This window comes from Pseudopipra pipra, chromosome Z (assembly GCF_036250125.1).
Source record: "Pseudopipra pipra isolate bDixPip1 chromosome Z, bDixPip1.hap1, whole genome shotgun sequence".
In the NCBI taxonomy this organism is placed as follows: domain Eukaryota; kingdom Metazoa; phylum Chordata; class Aves; order Passeriformes; family Pipridae; genus Pseudopipra; species Pseudopipra pipra.
In genome coordinates, this window is record NC_087581.1 from 11,610,362 (window position 1) to 11,626,850 (window position 16,489).

General features: G+C 43.1%; 2 protein-coding genes and 1 long non-coding RNA gene across 3 annotated transcripts in view; 2 read left to right on the forward strand and 1 right to left on the reverse strand.

Moving 5' to 3' along the window:
• The window catches only part of SPEF2 (sperm flagellar 2), a 109,168-nt gene extending 106,494 nt beyond the window's left edge, over positions 1–2,674 (forward strand). Inside the window, exons 34-35 of the transcript XR_010426498.1 lie at positions 1,058–1,196; positions 2,537–2,674. The gene's annotated coding sequence lies outside the window, so the exon portion shown is untranslated. The remainder of the gene's footprint in view (positions 1–1,057; positions 1,197–2,536) is intronic.
• A 2,632-nt stretch (positions 2,675–5,306) lies between these two features.
• LOC135406825 (uncharacterized) lies at positions 5,307–7,269 on the reverse strand. The gene is made up of 2 exons (XR_010426508.1): positions 7,219–7,269; positions 5,307–5,800 (listed from the first exon to the last, which is right to left on the reverse strand). It is a non-coding gene; the product is annotated as an uncharacterized LOC135406825 (long non-coding RNA).
• Positions 7,270–7,473: 204 nt separating this feature from the next.
• Positions 7,474–13,868, forward strand: IL7R (interleukin 7 receptor). The gene is made up of 2 exons (XM_064641286.1): positions 7,474–9,403; positions 10,638–13,868. Exons 1-2 carry the CDS (start codon positions 9,254–9,256, stop codon positions 11,142–11,144), a joined length of 657 nt encoding a protein of 218 aa, XP_064497356.1. The 5' UTR covers positions 7,474–9,253; the 3' UTR covers positions 11,145–13,868.
• Positions 13,869–16,489: the final 2,621 nt, after the last annotated feature.

Below are 16,489 nucleotides of genomic sequence, written 5' to 3' on the forward strand. Positions count from 1 at the left end.
TTCCATTGGAAACATTTCAATGTTTCAGTATTTCCCTGTTGTGTTTGTGAGTGTGAGTCACTGATATCCTCAGAGTAGACAGTGATAGGACAAGGGGGAAGGGTTTTAAACTAAAAGTGAAGATGTTTAGATTATATTTTAGGAAGAAATCCTTTACTCAGAGGGCAGTGAGGCACTGGAACAAGCTGCCCAAAGTAGTTGTGGATGACCCAAATCTGGAGGTGTTCAAGGCCAGTTTGGAGCAACCTGGTCTGTTGGGTGGCATTCTTGCCCATGGCAGAGGGGTTGGAATGAGATGATTTTTAAGGTCCCTTCCAATCCACTCATTCTACTATTTGATTCTTTTCTCGCTGCATCAGGTGTCTCACATGGCAAGGACATATATGAGGAATGGGTAGCAGAACACTGAGCAGGGGATCAAGCATAGTCCCTGGACACAAGGAAGAGGTTTATGTGAAAGAAGACAGAGGCATTCCTGCCCCAAGGGTCCACTCAAGGGGTCATGGCAATTACCCTTTTCCCATCCACTCTGCTGTGGTGGATGAGATTTCATGAAGTGAGGCTGAAGTTGCAGTTTCTGCTGGAGAGGACTCCTCTCAGAAGCATCAGTTTTTGCGTCACTGACCTTATACCTGTCAAGTGTAGGACTCAAGACTTACACTCTTAGTCAAATCATGATTGTGTTATCACTCATTGAAGCAAATTGGCAGGAAACCACGCATTCTGGCAGCAAGTCTGAGCTTTCCCTCTTGAGCCCAAATTTGTGACATTTCAGAAAACTCTTCAGTACAATCAAAATGGGGCTTAGTTGCCTCATGGCACCAAAATACTCTTGCAAGTGGGTGGGCTTCACTGTCATGGAGGGAGAGCAATCTTGGAAGGTGCAAATGGATTTAACTTCATTTTAAACAAGGTTTTTTTTCTTCTTACTAAACAGGTGGGTTGATCCTCTTCCTTTTAGGCAATCACATGAAGCAACAACCTCCTATACAATGCAGCTGCAAATCAAATACACTCTCAGGTTTGCTTCAGTAACATCCTGTGAATCTCTCCTTAGGGACTCTTGGAGACGATGAACCAGACAATTTTGACATTGATTGCTTCAGCCAGCTGGACATTAAGGACCCCTTTAGCAGCCTGACCTGCAATTTTACTGAGCTGCCTCCTCACAACACTAACTATACCCTGTCTCTGTGGTAAGTGCTGTCAGTCTGTCCTTTGGTAAACTTCTGGGAAGTGAAATCCTGAGCACTAGTGAGTCATGTTGCCACATGCTGGGAAACAGGGACAGAAGAGCTAGACAAAATTCTTATTCAGACTGTTTTGCCAAGTTTGAATACTATATTCAGCAAGGAAGAAGAGTTTACTGAAATAGAACATAACTCCCTTATAAGAAAAAAGAAAGAGCTGGAAGGGTCTTTAAAGGGGATTATAACACCTCCAACAGTTCTATCTTGCCTCTGTTGTTCTGGAACACCTGTAATTATGAATGCAGCCCAGCATGAACTGAGAACTTTTTCGTTTAAATTAAATGATATTTGAAAAAAACCCTCAAACCTAGCCTTTATCAACTGAAAAGTAAAAAATGTTTGTGAAGACACAGATCCTTACCACAGGAAGTTCTTTAGCAAGAAGGTTAATTTTCCACATCACAGGAAATGTCTTTATCTAGGCTAAGACTAAACTAAGTTATTGTCTTTGGACACACAGACATGCAAAAAACACACTAGAACAAGTATGCAAAACCCCAACAGTTACCAAACACATCAGTCATCGCCACTTCTTATCCAGGCCTTGAAACTCTTTCCACCTTTTTTTTCACTGTTGCACCTACCTGAAGAAGCTCAGATTTTGTTTCTTTAGCATAATTCTGCTCTTCCCTTTTCCTGAAAGGGAAAGTTCTGTGACGGCAAGCAAAAGAAGTGGATTTTTTTGTAACTCTTGTTATTCTAATCATTAATTATTTCCTTTTTTTTTGTCCCCCCACATGATTTATTAGAATTTTTCTCTTTCATGGGATTTATTATGGATTTTGGCTGAAATTTTATGACAGTCCTCAAACATGGGAGCCACAGAGATGAGAAAACACAGCTCTGAAACTGCCATATGACTCCTTCATGGCCAGGCTGACTGTTGACCCTCTATCTGCTACCACTTAAATCAATAAGAAATTTTTCTTTATCTTCACTGAGTACAAAACCTATTGCCCTATGTTTAAAAACAGCAGCAGTAAGATAATTTTTAAAGATAAAAATATTTAAACACGTATATCTCTAATTAAATAATACATTTTTTTCTTTGAGAGCTCCATGACTCTTAATGTGATTCATATCACTTGATTATTGTGCTCGAAGACCACAAGGAAAAAAAATATCAGTCTCCCAAACTCCTTATTTGCTTGGCATTTTCTCTTATTTCATACAGAGTCTCACTTCAGTTGAAGTGAAATGGGCAATCAGGATTCATCCCTTATAGCAAGTAGTTAATTTATGGTAAGACTGAGTAGAAATTAATGTCATATCACTTTGGCCAACAGTACCAAGGAAGACAACAAGTACATGTGCAACAACATGAAGAAACAGGAAGATGCGTACTTCTTACAGTTCACTGATATACTCTCAAATAGAGACCTTTGCGTGTTCTCTGAGACAAAGAGAAGGGTCTGCAGGAGTCTGGTTGTGACTCACATTGGTAAGACACTTAACATCTTGGATATTTTTAAGATATAGGGGTTATCGGGGGCAAAAATAGCGCAGCACAAAGCCTAAGCATCAATCTGGATGACATAGAGGCAGTATAAAGGAGTGTCTTAGCAGGGCATGCAACCTGGATTGGGGTATTGTCAGAGTGTGGTGTTTCCTTTGGTTCAAAGCTAGACAAGATTAAGCTCTGTTCAAAATGCGCAGCTGAACTTTGGCTTATTGTGACACTCTGCCTAGACCTGGGCATAGACCAAATCCCCTCCATGGGTGCAGCAGCTGTTCCTGAGTAGATAAACTGTCAAGCAGGGACATCTTGTTCATCTCTTACTAGGGATTATGCAGTTTTGGGACTGACCACCCCATGTACAACATGAGCTCAGTAGCACAGGGACCACAAGGTTGCAAGATCTAACTTTTCACACCTTGCATTGTGGTGCATTCTGTTGTCTGAACAAGGTGCACCCTGCACTGAGAATCCATGAATGGCCTTGTCCCCAGCTGTGGACCTGCCTGAGCCAAGGAATAGGAAACTCAAGAGGAAGAGGGTGTCCACAGAATCTACCCCTCTTGGGAACTGGTCTCATTCCAGGTCTGCAGAGAAGCCCATGTAGGACAGATTCTTCTCTGTTCTTCTCTGGTACCAGATGGCTTTGTCTTCCATTGGAGTAGGCACTGCAACATCCTTCTCCTGTGAAACATTTTTGCCTCAGTTCAATAGCTTTGTAATAATCTTACACTACGTCTCAGTTTATGGGCCAGCCTGGACCAACTCTGGTGGTTCCTACTCTAGAAACTGTGGGATCTGCATGGAAGGACTGAGTATTTGGGGCTTGTAGAAGCAGTGAGCACAATTTATGGCATTTTCCTGAGAGTAGGGAGGTGTGGGCATTCGCATTTCCATTCCTGTGAGAGCTGATGTACTTTACAAGCTGAATTCAGGAAGCTTCAGTGTCACAGCAAAGGTCCCTAAAGATCTCAAGCACATTCAGCTCAGGCTGTCTGGGGACAGTCCTGAGGGCTGCATATCAGACTTGATGTACTTGCACAGATGTCCTCTGACCCAGTGTCCTGCAGACCAGGTTGGGTTCATAGCGAGGGTCTGGAGCCACAGCCCACTCTGGTCTAACACTGTCAGACTTTGTCCCTTCCTCAGACCCACTGCCCTCACAGCCAGCCCCAGTGGTTCCTGTACCCAGGAACCTTTGTTGCCCAGTGCCTTCCTCCCAGGTGGGTTTTGCAATGGGGCCTCTATCTCAGAGCACTGGTTAGAGGGACTGAATTTCAGGCCTTCAAGCAGTGCTACCACAGGGGTGGGCATGCTCAGGAATTGCTTTCAAAGGCTAAATGTCACATCCCTCACGAGCACCTTCCCTACTAGTCAAACTGCTGCTTCAGCAGGCCAAAACCAAGCCCCTTGCAGGATCAGGGTGTAAGGGTGAGCTGGGGCTTAGCATGCCTGGCCCAGGACAGTCCTTGCTTGCTCAGGATAGGTCACCCTGCAGGGGCTTTGAGTTGAAGTGGAATTTTTTTTTACTTTTCAAGACCTATTTTCTAGTAACATTATTCGACTCCTGCTGTATCCTGGTTTGTTGTCATTTGCAGTTAAACCAGAAGTACCATTTGCTATAAACATCACTTATCAAAGGGAGGCAAATGAATATCTCATTCGTTACCGTACACCACACTCAGGGAAGAAATACCTAGAGGGCAAATTAATGCACCAAATGGCCTATCGGCAGAAAGAAGGTACTTGGAAGGTAAGTGATGATGTATTGCTATGGTTTGCACTAATTTCCAAAATTAAACATTATCAAAATTACCAGTAGCATGTACATATTCTCAGATCTGCATTTCTACAGTTCTCCAGCTGAAAACTTGGAAAAGTGCAATGTTTGGCACTTGTAAATTTCATGAGTCAAAACAATTTGGGCTAGCAGCACCCTTCTCAGACACTCTCTGGGCTAACAAAGTTTCATTCATTTAGGTCTTGCAGTGGGAAGAAAAGACATAATGTGGTGAAGCATTCTAAGTGTTTCGATAGTTTGATTTTTGCTGTGGTACTTTTACTCTTATTTTCTGTGCTCATTAGCCAGTAAAATATATGACCTCTTTTCTTGTTTAGTAAGTTTCTTCACATTCCCCTTTTCACTGAGTCTTTCCAGACTTTGGGTGTGGCCCTGCAGCTCTTCCACCCTCAAACTCCTTGAGGCTACAGCTGCTTGTGAACTGGGTCTGGTGTGGGCTGCCCAGCTGCAGGGACATCTGTGTCCCTGTCACAAAGGCAGCCATGCAAATACAAGTCACAAAAGCATGGGCTACACCTGTTTTTTATGGAGGGAACACAGTGTTGTCCACAGTTTTTACGGAGGGAACAAATAGGATTTGTTACACAGTGTGCAATGAGCCAATAATGACACGAAAGAGAGAGACACTGATTATTTGTTTCAGAACTGTGCAAGGCTGGATGCCTGGTGGTATTCCACAAATCAAGCACCCAACTATCAAAACTTTTAACTATATTATATTACCCTTTTACTATATCACTATATACTACATTACTACACACTATGTTACTACAGATTTTAGCAAACAAAGGAATTAGTGTTTGTTGACTACAAGTTACATAGTTCTTTTATTAATTAGTATTCTATCTTCTATTGCTTAATAATTCTGTCGCTTCTCCTGTTAATTAGTCTGTGTGTTCAATCTTTCTCTTATTCTAGGTTGATGGGTTTCTTGGGTTAGTTGCTTGTGACTTGGTGGTCATGATCTGGCCCTGCTGGAAATAGCTTTTACCCAGCTGGAGCTAATTTCAGCACTGTTGCTGAGTTGTTTTTCCCAGTTTCTTCCTTATCTTGGGAGTTCTGCCAGATGTCCTTGTGGCTGTAAATTCTGCATTCTTTGTGTCCACTATCAGTGGTACATCCTTCTTTTCAGGCTTTGTTAACCTCCTCCTAAGTCTGAGATAAATCAAACATGCCAAGCCCTAAGTCATAACAAGGCAATTCTACCAACAAGTTTTTCTAACACCTAGGCATCACTTAGAGCTTGTTAGCTGTCTGTTTCACGGATTATGTCTCCTTTCTTGTTGATTAGGCCTGAAAATATACAAAGATCAAAGGACAACCTTTCTTAAGAAAGTTTTACATACTCCACATTTTGCAAAAACAGGAGAACCGTAACTAGAAGGAGAAAAAAAAGGGGGGGATTCAGGTAGCAAAATATATTCAAATGAAGAGCACCAGAGCTGTACTGTGGGATTTCAGCTTCAGAGTTCCCTGTAACTGCTCTTTCAGAAGTTGTCTTTTTCTACTGCACAAATGTATTTTTTCACCTTTCTCTCTTCTGAGCCTTCCTAGGGAAGCATGTATTTCCCACTGCAGTGTCGACAGTAGCAAAGCACAGTTGATAGTCCCAGCTGTTTTCCAAAGAACTTTTACCTAGCATTTGTCTTCTTGTCAATACTGTCTGGCATAACTTGCTGTTAAACTAGGTTGATGCCCTGATAAACACCTGTGTAGTAACAAAAGACATGGAACAAACAGCGCAATATTGCAGGGATGCACCTGATCTCACACATTTTGCTGAAACTCAAAGATAATTCTCCATTGTCTGCTGGAAAAATAACTGGATTTTTTTGTGTGTTTAGACAATAGAATCGCCACACGATCACGTAAGATTGTTGGGACAAAATCTCGAAAATAATGCATCATATGAGGTGAAAGTACGTTCCCAACCCAACGGAAAATTTTTTAAGGGCACATGGAGTGAGTGGAGCACTTCCAAGAGCTTCAGGACAGCAAGAGAGCAGCACCCCACAGAGAGCTGTAAGGGCAGAAAATGCTTTGGTCTACCTGGAGGAAAGCAGAGCTGGGGGTCCTGGGCTCCCTGGACACCCTCAGCAGCAGGAGGGATGAGAGCATGGGGAGGGAAGATCCCACAGCCACAACAGGGTCAGCCCTCACAGATGCCAGGCACCCCGAGGAGGGGACTCAGAATGCAGCTGTATTGCTCTGGACTGGGGCTGACCCTCCATGTGAATTTAAACCTCACTCACGGGCAATAAATTCAGAGGAGTTGCTGCTATAAGCGCAGGAGGGGGTGGGTGCAGAGGGAGCTGAAGGCTGATTCTCTGTTTGCTGCCAGCTGGCTTGCAGGAGAAGGAAGAGCTTGCACTGAGTGTTTTGAGTAAGGCACAAAGAGCAGTGAAACATGACCTGTTTCAAGGCCCTGGATTTTGTGTGCAAACATGGCACTTTAATCACAATCACAACACCGGCTAAAATCTCATCATTGCACTTGTAAATGTGAATAATCCTTGTAGTCCTTTGGGTCCCTTCAGTACCCAGAGGCACCTCAGCATTACGTGTGTTGGAAGTCATTTCAGTGCTGCTGTCAGGACACAGCAAGTGGTGGTTTCAATACACTGGAGGTGACAGCAGACTTCAAACTGCTTTAATCCAGTCTGGAAATCCAGTCTGGAGCTCAGCCAAGTGCTGATACTCTGGCAGCCTACCTTTTTCCTCCTCCAGGGAGACAGGAGAAATGGATCATTGCACCATTGCAATTCTTGGAATTAATTTCCAATTTATGATCTGAAAAGACATCACAGTTACAATGGCTTAACAGTAAGACATTTACATGCATTAGCTGATATTCTTTGTTTTCCTTCAGATAGCAGCGTGGTCACGATTATACTCTCCATCCTGGGATTCATGCTGTGCGTTGTTATGATTGCGCTGATCGTAATTTTTTGGGAAAACAGGTAATCTAACTCTCTTAATATCAGAAAAGGTGTTGGAAGCCAATCCTGTTCTGACAGTCTTACTGCTTTCCCTGCTGTACCTGTGAACTATTCACTCTCCATCTCTGGACCTCTCTAGCAAGCTGAAGGGAGGCCAAGAGCAGAAATGGGCAACACAGGAGATAGTGTTGGCAGGCAGAAGATGAACTGCCACTTTGAGCAGAGCTCAGTCTTGAGCCCAAAACACTGGGACTTTTGCAAGCCAAAGTAACTACAAAACATGTATAGAGTCAGTGTCCTGCTGGAGGCAGATTTGACTCAAAAGCAAGATCCAGAGCAAGAAAGCTACATGCAGGTTTTAGTAAAGTCCCAAGAGGTGTGAAAACAGCATACCAGGGAAATTGACTTTTTCCCTTTCACAGGCTGAGTCAGCGGGGTGTTTGCTCTGCAGCACTTTCAGAAGCAGCAGGGCAGAGCCCTCTGCAAAAACAGCTTGATGGTGTCAGACACCAGCTCGGTCAGATCCACATCCAGCCAGCCGTGTGGTGAAACCAGGCTCCACATCCTCCACCAAAGCAGTTACAGCAGAAGTGGGACTGGAGATAGATTCATTACCCAGGAAGTCCTTTGTCTGCATTGGGGTTTCTTTATGTATTTGCTACACAGCTATAGACAGATAACTGTAAATGCAATTTCAACCACACGGCTTTATATACTCATAGGGCATTAAGAGCTGACAAATTTAAGAAAATGAGCAGATATGCAGATAATCTGGTGACACTACAATCTAAAGTGAAAGAATTCAAATTCAAATATAGAAGATGAACTCCTTGCAAGGCAGAAAGCCCAGGACTGTTCAATGCCTTTCAGAGCAGCCTGTCCACAACATCCACCTCAAGAGAGGTGGCTGTGTGGGAGCTGCTTTTTCGGGACATCATTTGGGCTGTGCTAACTTCTGAATTAAATATGGGGTTTGGCATCAGCCAAACCATGCCAAGAACAATTTTAATAATTAAACATTTTAGACGCTGGAGTTATCTGCCCTAGTGCTGTTTTATTTGCAAGTACAGATGTAGCTTGAGATTTCTATTTCTTGCATTTTACTGTTGCTGGCAACCTTACTTCTCTAACTTTGCTAGAAGTTTTGCTTATGTAAAACTGCAGCAAAAACAGTTGAGACTTTTGGATCCCAGACATATCCATGTTAAAAAAAAAAGGGGGTTATATATGTGTGTATGTACACCCTCATATAGAGACACATAAATAAAATGAAATATATATTCATATACACATACAGTTACATCATTGCAACATTGAATTTCAGTTGGACAATATTCTCTAGATGCATCCTGGGGGTATGCAGTAGAACAAACAACATGAGAACTTTGTTAATCAAGGAGTAAAAATAAGACCTGTGGGACAAGGTTACAGTACAGATATCTGAGGCACAAACAGCTGGCCAAGGAGTAGGACAATATGTTGTTCTTTGACTTATGTAAACATGCAGCGGCAAATATCAGCAAATTTGTACTTTAACCACAGCATCTTCTTGCACTGGCAGAAACCGGTTTCACCACACAGAGCCCTGTTAACACAGCTATATGCAAACAAGCTCCTTGCCAGCACAATTTGCTGCTTTTCCAGTACTTAGTGAAGTGTCTTTCCTTAACTATGACAATTTGTGCACTCAAGAGAGCAATGGTGGCCTTCACAACTCCTCTTCTCCTGTCTGTTTTATTCTGTGACTTTTCTGTTGTTATTCTGGATAATGCAACCCAGCCCTAAAGCTTTGTGAGAATTAGTACCAATGATGCAATATGAACCTCTGATACCTCAACATATCCCTCTTTTGCTGCTTTTTGTCTGCTGTTGCTGTTTCAGGATCAAGCCTGCTGTATGGCCAAACCTTCCTGATCATAAAAAAACACTGGAGAAACTATGCAAGAAGCCAAAAAATGTATGTTCTTCCACTGTTTTTTCCACCTGAGTATAGAATGTCGGGAACAAAACTAACACTCATGAGAGACAATGCATGCATTTTCTCCACTAATTAGGACATCTTTCAGAAATTCTGCTACATTTCACTGAAGAGAGCCCACAATTGCACAGGCAGATGCCAGCCAAGGGTATGGAAATAACAGACAATTCAAATAGTGGCTGAGCTTCAACTCACACAAACTAACTACAGAGGGCTTGGGAACTTGATATATAAAGAAAGGCTGAAAGAATTAAGGTTTTTTAATAGAAACTGGATATAAGTAAAGAATCTTTCTCATGAGAATAATTAAATATTGTGTAGTTTGCCCAGAGGCAAGGTAGATTATCCTTTGGGAAAATGTTCAAGGCTTGGCTTGATAGGGCTCTGGATAACCCAGCCCAGGTCACATTTCTCACACAAGGTTGGACTCCAGAGGTCTTTTCCAACCAAGATGCTTTGCTGATTCTGTGAAACTGTGATCAGAGGGCTGGATGGGGACCTTTTGCAAACATCCCTAGTGATGTCCACGCACCCTTACATGGTCAACAGAATTGTACATACACATGCAGTACACAAACTGCTCAGCCAGTTAAAAGCCAGATGGGCAAACGCTACAAACCATAAGGTGTGGGTTTAACTTGTTGCATTAAAACTGTATGTCTAGTTCATTTTTTTCACAAAGAAAGTCATCAGTGCTGTTCTCTCCAGCTGGTACATTATTAGCATGTTCTTAATTTAACAGGAGGTCTAAGACAGCTCTCCCACCCCCTGTGCTCCCCAGTGCAGGGATTTCTGATGTGTTTCAGAAAGTTATGGCAAACTTTTACTTCCTCTCTGCTAAGTTAAGAAGGTAAAACTGAAAAAAATTGCCTGGGTGGACACACTCAGTCCTGTGAAATGGCAGGCATGCAACAGATGGGTGTGTCAGAAAAGTCTCTGAGACTCCAGTTCCCACCACATCATGTAGAGTACAAAACACTTTGCAGCATAAACATGTTGCCTTGAGGAGGACACAGTACAGATCTAGATTAATAAGGAAAGAGATTTTCAGCCATGTGATAGTTTATTCTCTGCTAACCTACTGTTCAGTGTGCTCAAGGTTACACCCAGAGTTAAAGAATACCCTTTCAAAAACAAATAAATTATCAAAGTACCTTTTCTCTTAAGCTATTACCCACTGTTAACTAACTGTGCTGTTCCCTTTGCCACACAGAATTTTGATATAAGCTTTAACCCAGAGAGTTTTGGTTATGTTCATATCCATAAAGTGGACGGTATTCAGGCAAAAGCTGAACTGGAAAATTTTCTGCAGCCATCAATTGCTCCAGAGACAAGTCTTCCAGAAAAATTCAGGAAGGGATCAGACCTGAAGATGATACCTGCGATGACAGACAAAAGCAACCTAAATCTGTCTGTGACTTATGGAGGCCTCCGGCCGGCTGAGGCCCCGCACAGACTCCTGGGCACAAGCCAGTTTGCAGTCACGGAAGGAAACTGCAGCTCCAGCACGTATGAGGTGTGCCACGGCAACAGCGTGCCCCTGCACAACAGCGGAGGTTCCAACTTTTCCTCTGGTCCTCCCCTGGATCCCTCTGGCCAGCCCAGTCCAGAGCCCCCAGATGATGACACTGTATCCCAGATGCTGCCTAACAGTGAAATGAGATCACCAAACAACGAGGAAACCTATGTAACAATGTCCAGCTTCTACAAAATTCAGTAAACCTCGCAAGAATGACGACATGTTTTTTTTTTCTCTAACACAAGCAGGACACTGAAGCTTTCTGTTTTGTTTTCCTGTATCCTGCGAGTTCCCGCCTCCTCCACTCACCCTGCTCACAGTGCAGTGCTGTATCTGCAAGGAAGTCGGTTCTCCTAAGTTCCAGCTAGAAGTAGCCTAACTTCAGCACTCAATACACTGCTAGCAGTCTCCGCTGCAGCAGAAACTAAATTTAATTCAATCTGACTTCAATCTTCAAATCTGATTAATCTGGAGCAACAACAGTGCAGTCCCAGCTGAGGACCACAACATGTCTTGTAAAAGTTAATGAACTCTTCTGTTACTCTCTTGGTTACAGAGCTGCGCTCTTATTAATGCCTAAGCAAGAAATATGGCAACATATTCAAGTTAAACAGAACCCAATCCCTTTTAAACAGTAGTAACTCAAAGATAATTCCTCTGCAGCCAGTGTAAATTCATGAGTTTGCAAAAAGACAGTAAATCAGAGTTGCTATCAAGCATTAGCTGCCTGGGGATTCAGGATCTTGAACACCACAAATAGATTTAGCTGAGTCCTCAGGAGAAATGGTACATGGACCCACTTTAGAAAGATGTTTCCTGAGGCTGATTTAGTTTTTTGTTTTTCTTTTTTTTTTTTTTTTGAGACACAAAACAAAGCAAAACTCTACATGCCACTGCTTTTTGCTGTTGGTAAAGATCTGCCCTGGAGCCAATTACAGGATCCACAGGTACTTCTAATACTTTTAACGTTTTCAATATTTCACGTGCTAACTATGTAAATCAAAGTCCCTTCTCTTCCCAGAAACTGAATTAGGACTGTAAAATGCACAGTGCTGTCTTTCTCTGCAGCTCTCGTGCAGGCATTAGTCCAGCATGTAAGTACTTTTCAGGGCAGAGGCTGAGCTGACCACGTTTGTTTACTAGCATTATTCCCAATGGCTGTGACTGCTTATGAATACTATGAATTTGGATAGGCAATGTTCTCATGCAACATCTGACTTAGGAAAATGAATGGAATGTCATGAATTCTGCCAGTGATCAGAAGACCTATTTTCTTTTTTAAAGTAACTTGTAAATTGCCAGGAGATAGTATTTAGTTTGTTGTTGGAGGGGGGGTGTTGTTTGTTTGGTTTTGGGGTTTTGGGGGCTTTGTGAGGGCTTTTTGCACTGTGACTTTTTTCTTCTTTACAGTATCACATTTTTTTTTTCTTTTACATTATGGCTGAGCCACTTCACAGTCCTCCTTAGATTCTGTACATTGTGGAGCACATACTTGGAGATAAAGCTGCTACAGACACATGATTGCATGACAGCAGAGCAGTGTGGCCTTGGGACATCCAAACTGCTTTGTTGCCCTCTGGGATTCAGGTTCACCTCACTGTGCGGTCTCAGTTCCTCTAGATGTCTGAAATTCTCCTTTACCAAACTGTATGTACATTTCCAGAGTCTAAGGGTGAAAAGAGTCCTCTCTCATGCTCAGAGCTGCTCAAATTTGTTCTGTCTGGTAATGGTCACAGAGATGTTGCAAAACCTCAGCTGCTTCCATCTGCCTTTGCCAAAACAGCTTTGTGCCAGGAGAACATCAAAATTAATATATCTTGTGGTCTAATTTCAAGAAGATATGGCAGACAGTGGAGCTTGCATTAAACTCCATTGCTTGAATCAGAATTTTATGCTGCAGAAGACAGTATAAGACAAAAAATTTTGGACCATATGAAGCCAAAAACATCCCTTCCAAGACAGTACTCCACCTTCTTCACTCCACTCAGCACCAGGGAAACCTTTGAACGGGGAGAACTTATAGTCACTGTGTGTAATGGGGCCTCAGATTTCGCTCAAAGCATTCCAGTGACATTTTGCAGAACGGTTTTTACTGCTGTTTATTGCTGAATGAAGCACTGGTTGACGCAGAAGAAAAAGATGAAAGCCCTGGACATTCATTTGGTTTACAACGCTTGTATTTCTTTTTCAAAAAAGCTGCTGGTCATGCTCATACTTGTGTAGACTTGCACAGTGTGACTGTAGATAGAGAGAGACTGTACTGGAAAGATATCTTCTTCCAGCGAAACAGGGACAAACAAAAAAGGGGATAGAAGAAGAAGTAAAAGCACATCAGGAAAATTCTCTATGGTATGTGCTATGCTTTCTTCAATTTTATAGCCATCAACAAATTTGATGGGTGTATTCCGATATAATCACTTTTTGGAAAAAAAAATAAAGCCAAATTTGCACCAAAGCCAGAAGCACCACAAGCATTTCTTGTCTAATGCCAAGTTAAATATAGAACAACACTTTGTTGAATAGTTTCCTTATTCTACAGGACAGAGCTTTCCTATAGCTGTTCACAAACTCCCATCTGCCTCAGTATCCACACAGGAGTATTGCATAGCTTTCACATACTCCATGCACTTTCTTTAGTTCAGCATGATCTTCCTCCTCCACACTTTCTGTCTCTGGTGCTCTTACTCGGCTGCACATCCAAAAAGAAGTTGGTGACCCTGGTTTGTATGTAGCTGCCTTATGTCACAGGAGCTGCTTGCTCCTTTCTGCATGTGCCCAATGGAATTTGACAGCTCTTCTGCAGTTGTGGCACAGTACAGATGCTCTCCTAGCTTCATTTCTCCCCTTATCTACGTGCGGCTCATTTGCACTATGCAAATGTCTCCTAGCTATACACAAATAAACTTGGACTGTTGTCAGTTACAATACTGAGTCATGGACTAATTTTAATGATGTTGAAAAATGTTAATTACATTATTCCCTGCTTAAATTGTCAGCTTGTTTACCAAATATACTCCTCTTGTGCATGTTCATCAGACGGGTTGAAAAAACACACATAAATGCTCTGTGTGTCAGTGGGGCAGCACAAAACCACTAAGTATGGGGAGGCAGGAGAATTGCTTCTGCCAGGGTGAAGGGATGGTTAAATGCATGTGATGTGAAGTCTAGGCTGTGAAACAAATGGGGTAGCGATGGCTTGACCTCCACTGCCACAGGGACACGTGGCTGAATTCGGTAAGTTTTTGGCAGGCAGAAGCTGACCAGGAAGCCATCTCTTTTGTCAGCAAGGGACCTGGCAACGCCGACAGGGTATTTCTGCAGGGCAGGAGTGCAGCCCCTTCTCAGCTACTTAGCAGAAGTGTTTATTGAGTCGAAGACCTGACTTAATTCAGTAACGCTGCAGTGCTGGAGCCTGGGGGGAGCAGCAGTTGGATTTTAGACAATATGCTTTTGAATCAAGCTAGTTATCTCTGTAGTTGTGGCTTTCTGAAACTATCCTTTAAAACCAGCTAAAACGTCACATAAAGGATTGAGCTTCTTGCATTGGGAAACAGATCTGCTGCTTTGTCCTAAAAAAAATAATATAAGAAGAGTTATTCCAGTTATTGTTAAATATTGACTGCATAAATTAGATGTCACAGTGAAATTAGATTTGTCCAACATCAGCACCATCACAACGAATGTAAAAAGCCTCAGAGGTTTGTCAGACAACAAAAAAATGAGACACAAAGCAGAAATGCATTGATGGAAATGTCTAAAGGAAAAAATCTCTGCCACAAAGTTGGAGCTTCTCTAACACAAGCTAGTATTTGGTTTTCCAGGAAACGTACAGAAGCTAAAACAAAACAAAACAAAACAAAACAAAAACTAATCTGTACATTTCAAAATTTAAAAAAAATATATTTCAGCTTTTGGCAGAAACCCTATGCTTTCAACGAAAAAAAGGAAGAGATTCATCTCTGGAAAATAAACACTTCTCACATTTTACCACAACCGCTGCTTTTCCACAGAAAAACAGATTCAATTTAACTTCCACAATACCTTGTGCTTCCTTTCTTTCTCATTTTTTCCTACTTGTCAAGACATTCAAAAAGTCTGGATGCTGTCCCCAGGCTTCAGCTGCAGCTCCTGTTGGGATCAGCAGCAGTGTTGTGAGCTGGGAAGAAACCTGCATCCAGGTTTTGGCAGAGACGGGGCTGCCGTGTCTGAGGTGTCTGCAGACCAGGGAGCTGAAGACCTTGTGTCCTACAGTGCTCCCTCCTCTTGCAGTCGCCGTTAGCGTGAGAGTGGAAACGCCTCTGGAGCCAAAACCAGTGCTCACTTCGGAATCACGGAGATTTCAAACCTAGCTGAGGCAAACCAGGATGGTCGAGGGGCTGCTGCGAGTAGTGAGGCTGCTCTGAGCCGCCCGAGGGGCTGGTGTTAAGTACAATCTACTGGGAAACCTGCTTTCTGCTCACCCTGTCCTCCTGCGAGAGAGGATTGCTGGAGAAACAGAGTGGGCTGTAATCATAGCAAAAGCCACGGGCAGTGGGCAGCTGCTGACAGTGGCAGGCTGCTCTCGGCATTATCTGTTTTACTGGGGAAAGCTGAGTGTGCTGCTGCTGCTGCTGCTGCTGCTCCCAGTAGGCAGGACAGGAGCTGGAAGGCAAGAATCCCTGAAAGCACTGGTCTTGCTCCTTCTGCCAGCTGCTGACAAGGGAGGCCATGAACCCAGCTCTGGAATGGTAAAGTTGCTCTGCCCACCCATCTGCACAGGTCTGAGAAGGCACTGTGTAGAAGGAGTTACGTAAAGGCTTTTGTACAGCAGTGTGCACAGGTGGTTTCATCTGCAAAACTTCAGCCGCTTCTATCTGCTTCTGCCAGGAGCTTTATGCCAGGAGGGCAGCAAAATGAATGAGATAACTGAATATATCTTGTGGTCTAGTTTTAAGAATATACGGCAGAGAGTGGGGCTTGCATTAAACTCAGCTTCTTGCAGAATTTTATGTCTTGCAGAATTTTATGCTGCAGGAGACAGTATAAGCCAAACAACAATTCTGTACCATATCACCCCAAAAATATCCTCTCCGGGACAAAAACACAAAGCCACTAATAGCACAAAAAGAGCAAAATCAAAATGCAATGAAGCATGCTGCAGAAGTGCCACCTTTCCCAGGGAAACACACCAGAAGAAAAGGCTGTTCCACACCTCTTTGCCCTCAATCCTTGTGTTCTTTTGGGGTGGTCGGATGTTGTCACAGAGATGCTCTGATGGCTCAGGCAGAGGCAGGGAGTTGGGGCAGAGTTTTAGGGGAGTTATAAGGGTGCCTTTTCCCTCTTTTCCTCAGGACTCTACCAGCAATTTTGGAGCAAGCTGTGGTGCTGCCTGGTGGGGAGGGCAGAACTTATCCCTGTCAAGGCACTGTGCCACGGGGGCAGGCTGGAGCTCAAGGTGCAGGTGAAACCTCTGCCTCTGGGACTGCCCCACAGCCCTGCAGACTCAGACGCTCCTATGGTTTGTGCCATCCTGTTTAGCATCTGTTGCACAATCAGAAAGAAGAAAC